The 20478-nt window shown below is 33.6% G+C and overlaps 1 protein-coding gene across 2 annotated transcripts in view; it reads left to right on the forward strand.

Annotated features, from left to right (window-relative positions):
- Positions 1-20478, forward strand: part of Vwde (von Willebrand factor D and EGF domains) — a 72936-nt gene that overhangs the window by 12259 nt on the left and 40199 nt on the right. For both annotated transcript variants that reach the window (XM_063242079.1, XM_063242083.1), the window contains exons 7-15: positions 606-750; positions 3283-3500; positions 3726-3799; positions 5730-6000; positions 8039-8247; positions 8364-9328; positions 11544-11677; positions 14665-14820; positions 15222-15326. In XM_063242079.1, the coding sequence (XP_063098149.1) occupies positions 606-750; positions 3283-3500; positions 3726-3799; positions 5730-6000; positions 8039-8247; positions 8364-9328; positions 11544-11677; positions 14665-14820; positions 15222-15326 (2277 nt within the window). The remainder of the gene's footprint in view (positions 1-605; positions 751-3282; positions 3501-3725; positions 3800-5729; positions 6001-8038; positions 8248-8363; positions 9329-11543; positions 11678-14664; positions 14821-15221; positions 15327-20478) is intronic.

A 20478-nucleotide genomic window follows, 5' to 3' on the forward strand; every position in this document is an offset into this window, starting at 1 on the left:
GAGCTAACCAAAACCAAAACTCCCTACCATAGTGCATTTAAAAATAAAAGACCTTGCTTCCAAAACAGCTTGGCTGGTGAAGTGTAAGAGGAATAGTTCTAAGCACTATTCAGTCTAACTGTGAAAAAGCAGAGCTTCAGAAATAAGCCAAGGGCTGAACTTTTATAAATGCCACCAATATTAAAATAACCAAATTTCTAATGAAGATGGTGAGTGTAAGTCCCTCAAAATAACCAGACTCTTCCATTGATTTGTCAGCAAACGTTAGCTAACAAATAGAAAGATACAGAAATCTGCATCTCCTCTATTTTCCAATGACTACCATAGAACTAGAATCATTAAAGCAGGCTGAACTTTACCCAAAACATTTCGTGGAACCAAATTGAGTCTAAATCCAGAGCCCTGTAGTGACTCCATGTACTTCTCTACATACTGCTTATATATTTATTTGTTTTTGTTTTAATTGATTTTAATTTAATTAACAAATTAAATTACCACCAGCTCTTTTAGCAAAAGGGGAGATGCTGAGAAAGTGTGGTTTCAAATTATACTTTAGAAATAAATTCTACTTTGATGAAACTGCTGTTCAAATTTTCTTCCATCAGTTACAACCTGAACTGAGCACTATATCAGAGGATGGGAAGGAGCACCAGCTGAGGATAGAGAGCACGGTTCCTATTGTTTGTTCTGAGTTCAGTGAATTTGAGCAAGCATGCAAAGTCTCCTTAAAACTGAAAACTGTTGATCAAGGTAACACTCTAGATTAATCTAATTTTAATAATATGATCTGGATAGATCAGACTAATAATGCTAGATTAAACTGATGTTTGTCAAGAAGAAATTCATATTTATTCTTTCTGAGCTCAAAGCATACTTATTTTTAAAAAAATGAACAACTTCCTTTTAAGGTCTTTTTTCTGTTCTCCCTCCCCTTTTTCCTCTTCTGCTTGTTTTTTATTCCACTTTTCTTTATCTTGTTAGTTATTCTTCTCTTTGTTTTGTTTGCAGAGAGGGACAAACTGCTCTTTAAGATTTTTGCAAATCATCCTCAATGAAGGTTTGATAAATTATGCAAGTTTATGTATCATGGATCTTATAATGCATTCTTCACACTTCTTGCCCTACTGTAAGCTTATGTGTGAGATCTTTTGTCTTATAACTTTTCTGTTTAAATTACTACCTTTACAGAGTTAAGATGCGTGGCCCCATGTATATCACTGTTGCGCCCATACAGAAAGCATGAAAATCCTCTCACTGGACGAAATAGGGTATAAAAAGACAAGTCATATATAGCAGTGGTTGGGTTGCCCAAGTTCTTTTCCCCCTTAAGCTTATGTTCAAAACAAGTAACAGATACACAGATTAAAGTAGAACCTGTGAGTGATTAAAATTCCATTCATGCATTACTGACTGTTTACTCAAGAACATAATATGTATTTAGTTAGTATACCAAAAGCAAGTTAACTAGGTCTTAATATTCATGCCATACCTAATTAAGCATGAGAAATAAAAAGACCACACACAGTTTATGTATCCAAGATAAAAGATGGAACAAGGAAGTAGAATGGGGAATTTAGAGATGTCACACTAAGAGAATTTGCACTGAAACAGGCTTAGATGCAACCCAGTTACCCACATTGCAGAAGCTCCATGAGCAGCAAGTTACTTTGAATTAGCTCAGAAATACAAAATTATGCACTGTATCACTGACAAAATTGTACTTCAAGATTTTCCAAAAACCATACCATGCAAATCTTACCACAATTTATAGGGAAAAATAAATTTGATATACTCCAAAATTATATTAGGCAATGATTTCCTTAAGTTTCAGGTATACTTTAAAATATATTTGCATCATATTTTGAATTCATTCAATAAGGCAATTATGTCCATATAGAGAGCCTGAGTATATTTCCTACATGTTAGAAGTCTGTCCTTATTCTTTGTCAGCTAAAAATGATTTTCTTTCTATTTACAGAAGAAATTCTGGATTTCCTTCTGAATAGTCCCCATTTTATTTTCTTTAAATGTATTTCTCTTAAACTTTTTGCTTTTCTAGAAAAAAATTGGTTATTTCTGCAGAGAATATGTTGCTTTTTAAAAAAAAAAACAGGCTTACAAAGAATGACACTTGGCCCTCATACCATAAGCTCAGGAAATGATATCATGGGTTGTTTCTAGGCCAGAAATACTCCACATTCACCTTACAGAGAACGTTAAGACTTCGGATGTTTCCATTAATTTTTATATGTGTGAGAGCAGAGTGTATTTCAAGAAAAAGTGGGTAACAGAAAACAATCTCTGTGGAATTTTGAATCTAGTTCAGTGTACTCACATCTGATCATTACAATGTTGTACCTTAAAATCTGCATGGAACAAAAGAAGATAGGAAAATTTTAATTTATTTCTCACTCCTTGATTCTCCAAGGATCTTATAGTCAATAGTAACATACGAAAATATACATTCTTTAGGCCCAGCTTTTTGGAGAAATCTGTTCTTTTTGTTTAGTTACACAGATTTCTCGACTTCCTTCATTTTGTGTTAGCTTTTCTTTTTCAAATTCGTTTTTTGTATCTTTGCTATATAACTGAGATAACATGTCGATATTTTGAATATGTTGGGACATTTGGAAACTGAAAAGAAGCAGTTTATCACTGGTTTGAGGGTTACCTTATTTATTTTGTATTTTCAATTTTTAAGATGATGGACTCTACGTAAATTAGATTCAGTGCTACCATTGAATAATGCATAGAGCAGGAACATGTCCTGAAAAAATATTAAAGAAGTAGTTGAGCCCTAAGCTCAAGCCCAATTGTTGCCAGAAAAAAATTAAATTATATTCTTTGATATTTTGAATTCTGATTGTTATAGAAACGAGGATCATTTTTATTGATTGATTTTTATCTTGTTAAAATTCTTTAAATATTTTAATAAATAATACTGCATAACATTCTAGAGTACAGTGTGATACTTTAATACATGTATGCAATATGTATTATCAAATTGCATTTTAGCATTTTCCATTTCTATTGTTATTTGGTTATTTATCACTTCTGAATTTTATCTAAATGAATATGGATTTTAATTTCATTAAAAACAATAACATGTATGTATATGCATATACATTAGAGCTTTGTTTCAATTTGGGCAAAAATTGAAACCATATATTTTTAAAAAAATTTAAGACTTTTTAGTTTATTTGACTTTATAAAGCTATTATATATTTTGCTTAGAACATATACCCTTAGGAAATTTTTTAATGTATTTTTTCATTCAAACAGATGCAGAGCACCTAGGCTTAAATCTAGCACTGTCTTCCTGTCATGTGGATCTTCACCAGACATCACCCTGTGACGGTGGGACCTGTAGCTATGCGGTTGTGAACTACACTGCTGTACCAGATTTTTCCCCAGATGGCGACAGAGTCACAAACATCATAGTGCAACCTATAGTTAATGAGGACTTCCTCTGGAACAACTACATTCCAGACAGCATCCAGGTAGAAGAATTAGAAAATGATTTTTATAATCTAACCTTTAATAAGTATTTATATTATTAGATCATCGATTTTCATCTAAAATTATTTGATAAATTAGTTTAGTTTTTAAATGATTCATTTTGCAAAGCAATGATAAAAATAAGAGTTTGTTGCAATTACCAAGATATTTATTGTTCCTAAATAATAAATAATGGTCATATTTACCAAGTATTTTTTGTTTTTAAGATCAGAGTTAAGGATATCCCAACTGCTTACTGCTATTCATTTACTGACCCACATATAATAACCTTTGATGGAAGGTAAGTTTTTCTTTTAGTGGCTTATGTTTGTTTCTTTCTATTGTTGTTTTATTCTAAACAGCATATTTTTGTTATTTCTTAGGTTGAGGCACTGACAAATGAGTGTCACTGTCATTGGTTTGTTTCAAGGTATTACTCTGTGTGTACATATTTTTGCTGTAGATCTAGTCCTTAGTAAAATATGTAATAGTTGTGAGCCTGAATTTGTAGAAGTAAAGATTATTTTAAAATACAGACAATTGTTTTCACTTGGCCATTGTTTATTTTTCAAAAACTAACTATTTGCAGTAAAAATATTTACTGTTACATTTCTGTATAATAATAATAAGATATAATGTTAAAATAATAATGTATAATAATAAAATAATCTTTAAAGTATAGCCAAAATCTTTAAACTAACATGTTAGATTATTTTAAAAATTAATCATTCCTAATTTATGATGAGTACTCAGGGAAAAAGCTATTAAAACCTTTATGATTATTATGATATTTGCCTCTGGAACTAAAGAATAGCTAGCAAAAATGACCAAAAAGTATCAAAAAATCCTGTTATTAATATCTGCATTGTAAGAGTTAAACTCAGTGATGCTGTTCCAGAGGAATTCATAATACTTGGTTGTCCTAAAGGAAGCTGATACTTCATTTTGAATGAAAATTTAACTGATAATGGAAGATTTTTTATTGTAATTTGATTGCCAGTAAAATTATTCAGTATGAGTGGATACACACACATTGAGTAGAAAACCTTCAATAAAAGTGAAACTGCACAGATCTAAGTAAGTATTGAAGGGTTGCAAATGTTTATGACTGAAGGCTCAGAAGCTTCGGTGGAGGCTACCCATGGTGGTGCATGCCTGAAATCACAGCACTTGAGATGCAGAGGCAGGAGGGTTACCAGGAGTTCAAGGCCAACCTGAACTCCACAATCAGAACCTGTCTCTCAAACAAACAAAATAAAAACCATGTTGGTGGAGAGACTTCAGGAAAGCACAGCAGTGATGCATCTAATCCAACCTAGTTCAACACCATGTATTGGACCATGTTTTAAATGCTGGATACTTGGCAGTGAGCAGAATATATGAACTCTACCTGCTCTTGTGGAACTGACCTTTGACAAAGTACAGAGAAATATAAACAGCATCCATAAAAAACATATGTAGCATGTCTGAGGTATATGTATGCCATAAAGAAAAGTTAATCAGGAGTGTGGAAAAGCTGGAAGGAGGATTTGCAATTTATATTAAAATAGATTGGACCCAGCATGTAGGAGGCCGAGGCAGGAGGATGGCTGTGAATTTGAGGCCAACCTCGGCTACATAGCAAACTCAAGTCTAGCCTACATTACAAAGCAAGAACATGTCTCAAAAAACAAACAAATGGAGCCAGGCATGGTAGCACATGATTATAATCCTATTGTTCTGGCTGTTTGAAGCAGAAGTTCTAGCCTAGTCTGGGTAATTTAACAACTTAGCAAAACTATGTCTCAAGATAAATAAATAAATAAATAACTAAGGGATGTAGTTCAGCTGGAAGGCCACAGGCTTGTTCCCAAAGTAAAAGAATAACAAACAAACAAAATGGATACAGAAAGCCACCAAGTGAGGGAAATAACTGGACAAGTCCTTGAAGAAGGTGGAAAGGGCAGCCGTGTGCACACACATGCAGTAAGTCTCCCTCCTCAGGGTGTGTGGCCAAACTGGAGTGGTGAAAGAGAAGGGCACTGGGAGAGACTGAGAGATGTTTTACACAACTTTGTTTCATTCAGTGCCTACAAACAAATGCTCATGACTCCAACCTTTGAGTAATCTAGATTTCTCCAACATCAGAATACACTGAATGCCTATAAATACGTTTAATACAAATTTTTGGCTTAGGCTGTTGTGATATTTTGTACTCACTCTTGATTGCAATTGACTTTCGTTGATGACAGGATATATGATAATTTCAAGACTGGAACATTTGTGCTTTATAAGAGTACATTGCGTGATTTTGAGATCCATGTGCGTCAGTGGGACTGTGGAAGTCTTTACTATCCTGTGTCGTGTAACTGCGGGTTTGTGGCCAAAGAAGAAGGTGTTCTGGTTACTTTTGATATGTGCAATGGTCAGCTGCATGCATCACAATCATATTTATTTGTGAAGAGCCAAGATGTATCCAGCAATATCAAGATAAGTGAATCTTACTTGGGAAGAAAAGTCACAGTATGTCTGATTTTTATTTTTAAAAAGTTTCTCTGCATTGTCATTTTTGATGAACTGTTATTTACTTTCATTAAATTAAGAGCTACCACTTTTCAATATTAGTCTTTTCAAGAAAATAGCATTCATATGACCTATGATATTAAAATATTTCCCACCTACCACATGCAAGTAAACATAATATAGATTAAGACTATCAAATCTAAATTCCATTACTTAATGTTTAATAAGACAACTTTGTGGATTTCTCATATAAGTATTTCTGCCTGTATCTAAGAAAAACTATAATAGACAAATATGATAGGAGCTGAAAATTAAATATTCAGAAAGACTTAACCAATTTTCTCATCAACAGTGTGTTGCTACATCAGAAACTGGTTAGTAAAGTAAGTAGGAAGAGAAAAAAAGTCGAAAATGCTACCCAAGAGTGTATAATCATTAATATGTTTTTAAAATGATAGTTCATGTATGTGAGCTATTTGTACCATAAGGTGATATTTATCTTCCTCTCATCTTTCAAAAGGCTTAATCTCAAGTAAATATAATTTAATTTTAAAGTGTATTTAAAAATGTGTTATGTTTTTTATATTTAATGAGATGAACAATAATTTTGGAATATAGCATTATAGATCAGAATTATATCATCAAAAAGAAAACACAAATCAAGAACTGGAAAACTATTTGTTACATATAAATTATATACTCAATATGTAAAATTCTCATAATCATCTAATATATAATCAACACTCCAGTTAAAAAGAGCAAATAATATAAAAGGCAATTCACAAAGGATTGATACTGATAAGAATGTTCAAATTCATATAATCAACAAAATTATGAATATAGTAACTACATTAGCAATCAGCTAGATAAATACAGATCAAACATCTTTCATAGAATTTTGGCAAGAGGAGATAGTAGAAAAGTTAGTCTTTCTGGAGGTGTATATATTATATATAATCTTAACTCTCATGTCATTTTAAAAAAGATATTTAATTCTGGAAATTTATTTGAATAAAATAATTCAGGGTATACAATATCATAATGGTAATTCATTGTGTCTCTATTTGTGAAAGAGAAAAGTTACAATTAATCTACGATCACTTAGGTTTAGCTGAAATCCTAAATGTAATTGGTGAGGAACAGATTGTATATGTCATGAATATGATGGAATAACGGTGTACATGAAGATAAACAGGGATATTGATATGCTACTCAAGAAAAGTTTGAAGAATTTGCAAGAAAATTAGCTGGATTGAAGATTATAAGTTTTGTTCCCATTTCTCTAATGCATAATTTTTGGCAATGAACACAAAACCATTCTTGTAAAAACAAAAGAAACCACTATTGCTAAATTCAAAAAATATTAAAAAGGAATATAAAAAAGAGAAGAAAACACAAGTAGTGCAACTTCATTGGCTTTCAAAAGAGATAGTTTCTCCCCCTATACCCTCAACTGGCTGTTCTGAGACAGATGGCATTCCTACAATCCAGAGAGGTAGCTCATGGTTGGATGATACAAGCTGTTAGAATCATTCAAGAAACTCCTTTTGCTGTGATTCCCAGGAAAGCTCTGGTTACAATTTGGTTTGTGATTTGATGAGCCTAACAACAGTAAGGTGATGTTTATGTGTACTCCTCTGGAATTACATGTAATCTGTGTGAATAAATTACTTGGTCGTCAAGTGCCATATTGAATATATTAGAAGCATGACTTGATAAACCTTATTCCTAAGATCTGTAGCTTTTATTATATAAAATATCATATTTTAGTTTAAATTACTTAAAACAACTACAAATAATATATCTCAATAAAAAATCAATATGGAACTCAAATTTCAAATCAGCAGCATAAATCTGTTACTTTGAAATTACAGCATTAACAAAAGTTGTCATGTAAAAAAAAAAACCAGCATTTTACTCTCTGTATGGAACAGATAACTCAGTGTGTTTTCTTATTTCTTAAATAAAACTTACTTTCTTGGCTCATACTGAATATAGATTAAAGTTTTTTTCTCTGTTGATTACTTCTGTGTTTCAGATTTGGTTTTCTTCTGGAGCATTTATCCGCTCTGACCTTAGTGAATGGGGCATGAGTTTAACAATCAGAGCTCCTAGTGTAGATTACAAAAACACTTTGGGCCTTTGTGGTACCTTTGATGAAAACCCAGAAAACGATTTCCATGACAGAAATGGGATAAAAATTGATGAAGATTTCAATGATTTTGTTGCTTTTATTAATGAATGGAGGTAAGAAATATACTTTCATTTAAATGGGTGGTGATTTCACACTTTTTAGTAATATGTTACTGGGGAATAAATATTCTCATTCAAATAATTAGTCTTTCCTGTTTTCCATCGAGAAGAATTTTACCAGGAAAAAGCATGTTTGACACAATGCCAATTTCTCTGACATTGCCTCCAAAACCACCCTACTGTAGCTGCTCATTGGATACCACCTCAGATTATCAATTTTCTAATCATCTGGATGGTGTTTCTCGATCAGAAACTGCTTCAGGTTGCAAAGACTTCAAACATGTTAGATTCTCTTCTTTGATACCAGAACTAGATGTCACCTCTGAATATATTAATTCTGAAGTTTTTGAGGGAGGGATAAGAAAACAGACATCAGGAGAAGAAAATAATTTAAATTTCTTACTGCAAGAAAAAGCCCACATGAACCTAGCTGAACTGGACTTAAATTTGCAATATCCTGGGGAGGAAAAGCAAAATGCATCAAAATATTTGGACAATGAAAAGCAAGCACAGGATGAGGCTGGCCGTGGCCAACACACAAGGTGGCATGGACAGAAGAGATGGAAACGGCAAAACTTTAATGCATTTCCTGCTTTGTCTGCTCTCCAAAGTTCCAGCCAAATCAATCTTGAAGAGCTTACTTATTTTTTCCCTGAAGACCATATTGAAAAAGTCCACCAAGAATTTGTTCCCTCTTGGCCCACACCCTCTGGTCTAACCGAGGACAGCACCTTGGCGCTCTGTGAGCAGACTCTCGCCCATTCCAGTCTTGGAAAGCTCTGTCTTGCCTTTCTCGGAAGGAGACTGAAGGATGTTATCGATATGTGCATTAAGGATGTTCTGTTGAAAGATGATGTTAGCTGGGCAGAAGCAGGTTTGGCCCTTATAGAAAATGAATGTGAAAGGAGGGTTTTGGAAGAGGGGAAACATAGCACAGAAAAATATGGCAAGTCAATGGAAGACATTCTCCTGGTATTAAAATGCCCCCATTTGTGCAGTGGCCATGGGGAGTGCATGGAATGGGGATGTGTGTGCGCCCCAGGCTTTAGCTCCTATGACTGCAGTGCCTTGTATGGTAAGTAAAGTCTGTCTGCTGTCGATGTTGTGTATGACATTCAATTATGAAAATATATTTACTTTTGGCCTTTATCTTAGGATTTATTAAGATTAGCTAGGAATCCAAATTATATTGGTTAATGCATTAATAATTTCCAAAATGCGTTCTGTCAATGAAAGCTGAAGTCTTAGAAACCAACAGGAAGGTACACCATGACCCTGCTGAGCTCGTCCCCTGCTAATGTCAACCTGTCCGCCCCTCCACCTCAACCACTTTGGTCTCTGTATTATACCTTGAAAATGCCAGGTTCTTTAAACCTCAGGGCCTTTCTTTTCAACAGGTCCTTCTACATCTAGAAAATATTTTTTCCCCTAAAAGTCAAACTTGGTATATTTTAAGCACTGTGTTAATATTATGTTGCTGTTTACACTAAATCATTTTCTCCAACCACTCTATGTAGTACAAATCATTTAATCTCAATGTATTGGTGCAAGAATTTTTTTCAAAGTTGCTTTGGTTCTTTTAATCAGTAAACAAATCATTCTTCGGTTCCCTTCAATAACCACCATCCTTTACTTTCCATCTGTGATCTCTTCTATCTAAGCAAATGCACACTTCATTTCTCTAATTGTTCAAGTTAGAGACTTGAAGTCGTTCTTGACTTCTTTTTCTTGTTCCTCAACTTTAATTCACTGGTACCAAGTCCAGCTGTGACTTCAAAGCATTTCATCTCTACCCTTGCTCCAAGCCACCACCATCTTTCCCTTGGGTCATCACAGATTTTCCCAGTGCTTAGTTTCCATATAGCAGCAATCAAAATGAACTCTTTGAAATATTAAGCCAATCATGCTGCTTGTTCCTCTTCTTAATCCTTTAGAACTGCTCTCCATCTTTTTTTCCCACTAAAATTCATAATCCCTCCGTGATTTAGCAATCCCAGATAATCTGAAACTCCCTCACTGTTAATTCATCCCCTGTTCTCCCATTAGGCCACTGCTCCTAGCCACACTGGCCACTTTGTGGCCTGTTTCTTCCTTAGGACTTTGCTCTTACTGCAGCCTCTCAGCAGAGCAGTGTTCTATCACAGGTCTTTGGGACAGATGTCCTTCACTTCTCTGCTCAGACATCAAAGTGTAAGAAAATCCCTCCGCGGCCATTCAAAACAACAGCCTCCTAGCTTTTACCTCCCTTACTATAGCTAATTAATCTTTTCCACATTTCTGGAAATATAGATATGTTTCTTATTTTTCATTTGTTTATTTTTGTCCTATGCTAAATTGTAAATTACATGAAAGCAGAGAGTGTTTTGTTCATTACTGTATACCTTGTAATAACATTACATGCAAAGAAATTGCCAAATAAACATTTGTTGAATGTAGAAAGGAATATGCTTATCCATGATGTTTTTCATAACTTTAGGGTTGTAAATGCATGTAATTTATCATTTTGTTTGAACCCTGTTGCTGCAAACTTATATTCAGTTAGATTTCACTACAACTCAAGCAAAGATTCTATTATTTTATAAACTGCGTATGTCTGTGTTACAACCAACACTCACAGACAGGGATACTATATGCTCTTACAAAGTCTGGTTATAGGCAGACATACGGAGGTCAGTTAACTCTGACTGCTATAAGAATTTTTTCTCCTTGAATTGAATAGTACATATGAAATTATGGTAGTATGTAGACTAGTAATCAATAATACACAAAATATTAATACCCTAGAACAGTTGAATATTTAAATTTTGAAAACTTTTCTAAATCTTAAATTAAGAATTTTTAAAATTTTGATACAATGCACCAATTAACACTATTTTATTACAAAAGTATTTTTATCATTACCCATCTATGTGTTACAAACTAAGTGACAAAACCAAAACCTATTTCATTATAATAGTTATTTCTTAATACTTGTTCTTATTTGATATCATATATTATTTAAACATTATTTGGTTCTTTTAATCAGTAAACAAATCACTCTTCGGTTCCCTTATATACACATTATTTGTGTATATAAACACTGGTAGTGTCTGTAATGACATTATCGGTAGTGTTAATAGTAACACTTCTTTTATTCCAGATTACTCTTAATATTTAATAAAATAATTCCTAGGATATACAGTGCTTTGAAATGTTATTTAACATACATTCCCAAATTGGAAATTCAAACTAATTAGACAGCTTTTTCCTGAAATTAAAAATGTCGTATTTGTCGCGATTTTTTCCCACAGACAAACCTGAAATTATAGAGCTTGAGAATGCTGGATTCTGTGATGTTCAAAAATACAATTGTGTGATGGTGAAAGTTTTTGGACAAGGCTTCAAGGAATTGCCTTCCATTATATGTGAAGTTACTAAACTGAAGGTATGTTAATTACGGACTCTATGACAGATTGCTCAAAACGGTTGAATTAATGTGTTATTCAGATTAATTTTACCTTGGATTAGTTTAGTCTATCAATTAGCAACATAATTCCAAAGGATGCTATATCCACAAGGCATAAACACAAAAAAGTGATTTAGTCGCTTAATTTCAAAAGTTTCCTTGTTTGTAAGTTTTATTATTTTGCCTAATATTGAAGTATTGGCTCACTATTTTCAGTCAAGAAAGACTAAGGCAATATTGAGCTTGACATAATATCGAGAATCCATATTTCTTGAAATGCAAAAACAAAGAATGAAGATTGTTTTTGGCTAAGACATGCTCCTTGAACCGTATGATACAGAAATATGAATATTTCCCTTTTAGAAAATAAAAAGCTAGTGTTCATTTTCATATGTCCTTTACTATGGATTTCACAAGGGAAAATATCCTTTCCCAAATTGACTTTCTTAGGGCCACAAAAGCAGAACTGATCATCTAGTTTGAACATTATTATATCAAATTATAACTTTTTTGATCATTATTTGTAAAATGATCTTCTTTTACTCAAGTGGAATTTTTATTTCCAGGGAACTCCTTTGAATATAAAAAGGATTTTTGTGAATAAGCTGAGACTTAAAATATAAAGTTATATTTCAGCATTTTTATTACTGTATAAGTTAATAAAAACTTGTAATTCTGAGATTGAGTATTTACTGTAGGAAATAGTTTTTGTATATTTTTACCATATATTTATGTACAGCAAATATAGGATAATATACATTTCATGGATATAGCTTTTCTAAATAAGTCTGAGATGAATTTAATCACAATGAAATAATGTGCCACACAATAGAAAAATAGATGAACTAGGTATCTAAATTTCAGTATCACTCAAGAGAGTAGGTATGTTTTAGTCTTAGCATAATAAATCATATGATATTATACTACAATTAAATGATTTACAAGGAGCAAATTTTATAGATTTATGTTTTCTAATAAGGTACATTTGTACTGGTATTTTATGTACTCTTTCACTTCTGTCTTGCAAACATCTGATAAGGAGTAAAATCTGGAATTTTCTAACATATTAGATAAACTATTGGAAGACATAAATGTGTTCAATTGCCAAAACCAAGAGTAGAGTGCATACCGAATACAGTGTTTCCTTAATTTATGAGCTCAATTTGTTTTGTAATTTGAAGGGATGTAACTGCATTTGTGTTTGTGTGGGGAGCTTGGTGTGGTAGTGTTTGTCACCTGATGGAAGACTTGCCAAGAGAAATAAAATTTTGTTTGCAAACAAAAGTCTTTGTGAATCAAGGTATCACTGTATTTATTTTATATTGTCCTGAGGTTAAGACTTCTCCAAAGCTGAGTTTGACTTTGTAGGCTTTGATTCAATTTGATGCAAACCTCTATAATTTGGCATTGTTCTAATGTCCCTACTCATCTAATTTTGGACCTGCAGAAAGCCTAGCTCTTACATACTTAGATTGTAGTATGGAATGTACCTTCTTTGCCCCAAAGAAAGTGTTTTCTAATGTCTTGTTATGTGTTCATTTAACATGAGTGGGCTTCTGTTCACTTTTTGTTGGAACTTAAATTTCCTTTGAATATTGGGTTTCTCTTCAAAATTTAGCTTTTAGAAAACTAGATTGTGCAAAGAACTCTTCATAACTTTCCATTGTATGAAATAATGCTGTAAAATATTTTTGAGGCAATTTGAGACTTGCAGAAAACTTGTAAAAAAAGTACAAAGAATTTCCACTAAGTTTTCAGCCAGGTTCTTCTATTATTCACACTTCACGTATTCAAAAAACAATTGTTGAGACCACAATTTTCACATTTATACTATTCAATGAAATAATACACAGATATAGTTCAAATTTTGCAAACCATTCAAATAACAGCCCTTTTTCTGATTCTGGAACCAATCCAGGCTTTTATATTGCATTTTATTGTTATGTCTTTTCAGTCTTCATTAAATTATGACAGTGCTAAGTCTTTATCTTTCATGACTTTCAAAGAGTACCAGCCAGATGTTTTCCAGCATGTTCCTTTCTGCTGATTACATCAAAATTATGCCATTCTCAGGCGCTGCAGTGTATCTTCTTGTTGTTGACATAAGTTTTGGTCCTTTAAGGATGTTTTCTACATATCGCCCTGTAAATTTCCTATTTCCCTTTTGCAGCTAAAACATATGTTGGGAGAAGACACTTTTAGACAAAAGTATAAGACTTCTCCTTATGCTTTGTTTCTCTAATTTTAGGGTCAAATTATAATTATAAATGCTTGTAACAATTATTATTATGAAATTTATCAGTCGTGATTTTCTATCTCCATCATTCTCCCTATTTCTTTTTTAGACAGGATCCATCTTACTATGAATATCATTTGAAGTCCTACTGAAAGAAATAAATGTTTCTTGTTTCCTACTTACATATTTATTCATTTGTGTCAGTATGGACTAGTCAATATATACTTTATGAAATATAATTCAAAGTCAGTATTATTTATTTGGTTGCTTAAATTACCCCCACTTTGAACATTGGGTTCTCTTTCAAGTTGGGGCTCCTGTCTTTTTAATTATCCTCATAATTTCTTGTACAATTTAACCTTTGCCATTGCATAACATTTCATACTCATCTTGCACTTTCTGTTTCCCAGCCCTGGAGTTCATCTGGTATGTGTTAACTGCATAGTCAAATATTTCCTCTTGCTCCCAAAGTCTTTGCACAAGGATCCATTATATAGAATTCTTTGGTTTGAATCCCCAAGAAATGTACAATTTGTCAGAAAGTGGCTAATGTCAAATTAAGATATATACTTTTTGTTATTGTTGTGAATGATTCTCTATCAGTATAATTTTTATTTCCTTATTCCATTAGGTATATATACAAAAATTTATATTTTGCTCATATGTTACTCACTAGAAAAAATATTTCCATAATTGACAGAAATTAATTGCTTTCTCACTATGCTTACAGTACAATGGCAGTAAATGGGTGCTTGGAGAACCCGTGTACGCACAAGCAGTTTTTCATAATAACAGAACTGTTGATTGTCTGCTGCCTGCTAGTGCCCAGCAATCTGATACTCTGGATCCGATGGGTGAGAAGCCACTTGCAAAGTGGCAATTGAAGGTAAAAAATAAAAGATACGTTTATAAACAAAGTAAGTACTTGAATAAGGAATTTCATAATTAATTTATGAAGCTACATTTAGAATAGTCTTACTGTGGAACTTGTTCCTTGTTTCTAGTTTTATTATTTAGTTTTTCATCTTTTATAGTAGTTTATGTTTGCTATACAGAAGAGTGCTATCTGGTCTGGGGAACTGGTACAATACATTTCTTGGTCATTATTAACTTTTTTACTCCTATCCAGGATCTCTTTCCTCCTTGTGATCTTCTCCCATGTCTCTAAAAGTCTACTTCTAATTCCCAATGATTTCTCTTTCCTTTCTGATATATTTACCTGTTAGGTTTCTCAAAAAGAGAAAACCATATGACATTTAACTTTTTGTGTCTGACTTGTTCTTACAGATATCTAATGATGGTTATACATTCAGTAATACCAAAATAATGGTTGTATATGATGGTGCTTGTCAAGTTTGCGGTCTCTATGAAAATGATACATGTACTATAAAAGTATGTATCTTTCCCTTATTTTCACATATGCATCACAGATAGTTTCACTTTCCTTGCTGTTAACATATTAGTTGCAGCATTTCAGCTTCATATTAGAAAAAACCTTCAAATTTATGTAATGTTAACTGAAGTTGTTACTCATCCAATACTTTGTTTAAATGGTAAAGAAAAGTCCTGCCTTTAACATCTGAAGCAGAAGATTGTTCATTTCTTAAAAAAAAAAAAAAAGCAAAAGACGGAGTTAGGGCAGAAGTTTTCACTCCTTTATTTCTACATACACTGTTTTTTTTTTTTTTCAGTAGTAATAAGAATTTTCCAATAAGATATCTCTTTGTAGTTACTTAGTGTATTAATCACTCTTCTGCCACTAAGACAAAAATACCCAACACCCGTGACATGAAGGAGAAGAGGTTTATTTTTGGTTCATACTTTCAGTGGATTTGGTGCATGGTTCCTTGGCTCCAAGGTAGGGTAAATGGTAGTGGAGGAAAGGTGTTCACCAAATGGTAGTCAGGAAGCAGAGAGAATAGGCAGGAACTAGGGACAAGAATAACATCCTTTTGGGTCATGCTCCCAGTGATCTGAGTCTTCTGCAGGCCCTACTTTCAAGGAGGACAGTCTACTATCAACTCATCACAGGACAAATCTACTGATGAGTTCAGTGCCCTTTAACCCAATTGTGTCCAAAAGCCCTATCTCTGAGGATAAGCTTTTTGTGTACATCTGAGATGTAAACTATAACATTCTGACTTTGGCCTCCCAAAGACACAGGTCTCTCTCATTGTACAATGCATTTCTAAGAGTGGTCTTAATAATTCGACTGTTGTTGAAGAAGCCAAGTCCAAAGTTTCCTTTGAAAATCAAAAGTGATTCTTAGCTGTGTGGGCCCTTGAGAAATGAAAAGGAAAGTTAAATACTTTAAATACACAGTGGTACATTCCTGTTCAAAATGTGGAACTAGGTATATAGAAAAGCATTAGACAAAAGCAAGGCTGATATCTACTTGGAAAAATCATTAAATCCTATGGTTTCATGTCTAGCACCTAGGGTGGGTTGTGTTGAGTTGTGAGTTTCAAAGGCTTGAGAAATTCCTCTCTTCTGTTCTTGCCAGTTATAGCCCCTATATGGCTTCTCTGTTGGGCCGGCTGTGCTGCCTGCCTGCAGCTTTCTCCAGCAGACATTCCATGTTCCTAGCATGCTCAGCTTCCTTGGTTTTCACTTCACACTTAGCCTTTCTTCCACAGTTTCACACACCACCCATTTATGGGCTCCTGGTCAGAACTGTGACCTCTTCCCACATTTTTGTCTGATTCCCCAGAGCTTCTTGTGAAATCTAAGTGGAAGTCTCCATGACCTCATAACTGTTGCATTCTACCTGCCTAATAACCAACACCAATTGGATAATACGAAGGTTAGCTACCAGCTTAAGCAGTAGTTGAGTCATCTTGAACCATGGCTGGAGCAGCCTCTGAATGCCTAAATGACTGGACTCAGTTATGCACTTCTCCAGATGAACCTGAATGAGCAGTCATCCCAGAAAGTATCCTCTACAATGAAAGATTCATAGTTTTGCATTTTTGAATCTGCAGTGGGTGGGATTTTGCTGATTTCTAAAGTGCCCTCAAGACATCTTTTTTCTTATCCCTGGACAAAATATCTGTCTTAGTTTTATCAATAATCTTTTCAGCAACCATGTTCTGCTTTGCCACAAATTTGCAGATGCCTCTTTATGGCAAAACTACAGACTTTTCAAAGCATTCAGCTCTTCTCCTTCTTCCTGAGTTTCCGTGTAGATCTCATTAAAAGACCCCAGCAGTACTCATGCCACAGTCTGACCACTCCGCTGCCTTGAAAGTTTTCCATCCAGATCAATTTGTTCACTTTCCTCAATCACAGTCTCCTGAAAAGTCTCAGGCATACACAAAATATGGACAAATTTTCTGCCGTCCTAACATATTCAGTCATTTGAAGCCTCCTGAGCTTATCTTTGTGATACACATTCCTATCAGCATTCTGTTCTGAGCTGTGAACAATATTGCAAATCAAGAACTTTCAAAATATTTTAGAACTTCTTTAACCTGTCTCCAAGCCTTTCCAAATTCCTTTTGCAAGCCAATTCAAAAGGGTTTTGAAAAAGTCAGGTATAGTCACAGCAATGCCCCCACTTCTGTTACCAGTTTTTTGTATTAGTAACTTTTCCATATCCTGAACAATATATTCAACACTTGCAAGACAAAAGAGGAGAGGTTATTATGGCTCATAGTTTTTTTTTCTTTATTTAAGGAGAAAAAGAAAAAAACAGAAAAAGGGTACAAGTAATACAAAATTTAAAAAATAAACAGTAAGAAATCACTAGTTAATAGATTACATATTCTCATTTTAGAAATAGTTGTTCAAGTTACAAAATTGAAGCATATAAAGTGGACTTTCAAACAGTGAGAGTGCAAACAGTTTTGTTCAACAATCCAAAAAAACTCAGTAATATGGTTATCTATCTTATACATTTAAACATAGATGCAGTTATAACCTGTAGAGCACTTTCTTTTCTTTTCTTTTGTACAATGACAATTACACATTTTGGGTTTTATTACTCCCACATTTCTTTTTACTTTTTTTTTTTTTTTATTTAAGAGGAAAAAGAGAAAAACACAAAACAAACCAAAGCGGCGTAAGGGTACACGCAATACAGAACTACAAAACAAAACAAAACAAAACAAAACAAAACAAAACAAAAAAACATAACAGTAAGAAATTACCTGCTAGTAGATTACACACTATCTTCTTGAAAATAGTTCCTCAAATCACAGTATCAAAGAACACAAGGTGGACATTCAAACAGGGAGACTGCAAACAGCTGTGTTCAATGTTCCAAAAACATTGATAAAGTCAGCTATTTAACACCCCCAAACACACTTGCTGTTATATCCGTTAGAGCTCTTTTTCTTTTTTTTTTTTTTCCCTCTCTTTTTTACAACAAAATTTACACATCTTGGATTTTATTACTCCTTAGTGCTTATTACTTTCTTTGGGGGGGGGGGGAAGAATACAGTCAAATATGGCAAAACAAAGCTGTCAGTCAATACCAAGGATAGACATAGCACATGGTGTAGAACAGAGTACAAGTTTATCAACAATGGTTATCAACGTTGTCCCTTGTTTCCTTAAAAAGAATTGTCTATCTTATTAGATATTATAAAGTTGGACAAAACAGTAGAGAACAAGACCAATAAAACTTAGGCATTGTAAACATTACAGGACTTCCAAAGAAGACAATAGTCAAACCAGAATGGGTATCTTAGTGAATCTTATTGTCTTCAAAGTAGTTGCCTATGTCTTCAAACTTGATACTATCATATAGAATGGAACAGAGTCTAATCAGTCAAAACAATATCGTGGGAGTACTACAGGACTTCAAAACAAGTTAATAGGAAATCGAAAAGAGTTACTATTTATATATCCTAATTTTTTTGAATTTTTTCTTTAATTAAGACAAACATAAGAAATGACTAAATAATTTTTTTTGAAACAATAAGGGGGAGATTGAGATAAAACAGGACATAACAATATAACAATAGAGGTCACAGCATGACTGTTTCAACAACCTAGTACTTCACCACCTTATAACCTGACTTAATAGTAGTTACCATAGTGTCTTTTTCCTTGAAATATTTGGATAAAACTTCATATACTCTAGCTTCAAATATTTTCATATCAAGAAGCCCAGAATAAAGCCTTTCTAATTAATGAGTGAAAACTTTATAAGGCTTCAAGGCCACCTAATGGGGAATCATGATTACCACATATTTTTATATATTTGAATCATTATTTACATTAGGGAAACTATTCGGTATTCACACATGTGAGATTGATTTATTTCACTAATGAGTATGGTCTCAAGCTGCGCCCATTTATTGATACATATCTCAATGTGATCCTTCTTTATAGCTGAATAATACTCCATTGTATAGAAATACCACAACTTTTTTATCCATTCCTCAGTTGATGGGCACTTGGGTTGTTTCCAAGATCTGGCGATTACAAATTGTGCTGCTATAAACATAGGTGCACATATATCACTGTGGTATGATGCTTTCAGTTCTTCTGGGAATATGCCTAGAAGTGGAATAGCTAGAATAAATGGGATTTCCAGTCCCAACATTTTGAGAAATCTCCAGACAGATCTCCACAAAGGCTGTACCAGTCTACACTCCCACCAGCAGTGCAGGAGAGTTCCTTTTTCCCCACAGCCTCTCCAGCATTTGTTGTCGGTTTTTTTGATCCTGGCAATTCTTTCAGGAGTGAGATGGTATCTCAGTGTGGTTTTAATTTGCATTTCTCTAATGACCAATGATGATGAGCATTTTTTCATGTATTTATTTGCCATTTGTATTTCTTCATCTGAGAAGTGCGTATTCATCTCAGATGCCCATTTTTGGATTGGATCTTTGAATTTTGGAGGTTTGAGTTTTTTTAATTCTTTATATGTTTTAGACAAGAGTCCCTTGTCTGAGAGAGAGTTCACTAAAATCTCCCAGTTTGTGGGTTTTCTTTTCACTATGCTGGAGATTTCTTTTGACATGCAGAAACTTTTTAATAAGAAGTGGTCCCAGTTATTGATTCTGGGAAGTATTTCCCGTGCAGTTTGAGTCCTGTTCATGAATTCTCTACCTACTCCTATGTCTCCAAGGTTTCTACCCAATTTGTCTTCCAATAGATTTAGCGTTTCTGTTTTAATATTCAGATCTTTGACCCATTTAGATTTTAATTTAGTACATGGTGATAGACATGGGTCTAGTTTTAGTTTTCGGCAAATGGAGAGCCAGTTTTTCCAGCACCATTTATTAAAGAGACTGTCGTTCTTCCAGTGAACCTGCTTGGATCCTTTATCAAAAATAAGGTGGTTGAGTGTGTTCGTAGTTGTGGTTGTATCTTCTAATCTATTCCACTGATCTTCAGCTCTGTTTTGATTCCAATACCATGTTGATTTTACTACTGTTGCTTTGTAGTATAACTTCAAGTCAGGGATTGTGATGCCTCCTGCTTTGTCTTTGCTGCTTAGAATTGCCTTTGCGATTCTAGGTCTCTTCTGGTTCCAGATGAAATTTAGGAGTGATTTCTCTAGATCTATAAGGTATGTTGATGGTATTTCTAT

This window comes from Cavia porcellus, unplaced genomic scaffold (genome assembly GCF_034190915.1).
Source record: "Cavia porcellus strain 051 isolate PalLab524CR breed Dunkin Hartley unplaced genomic scaffold, mCavPor4.1 scaffold_2, whole genome shotgun sequence".
NCBI classification, from domain to species: Eukaryota; Metazoa; Chordata; class Mammalia; order Rodentia; family Caviidae; genus Cavia; species Cavia porcellus.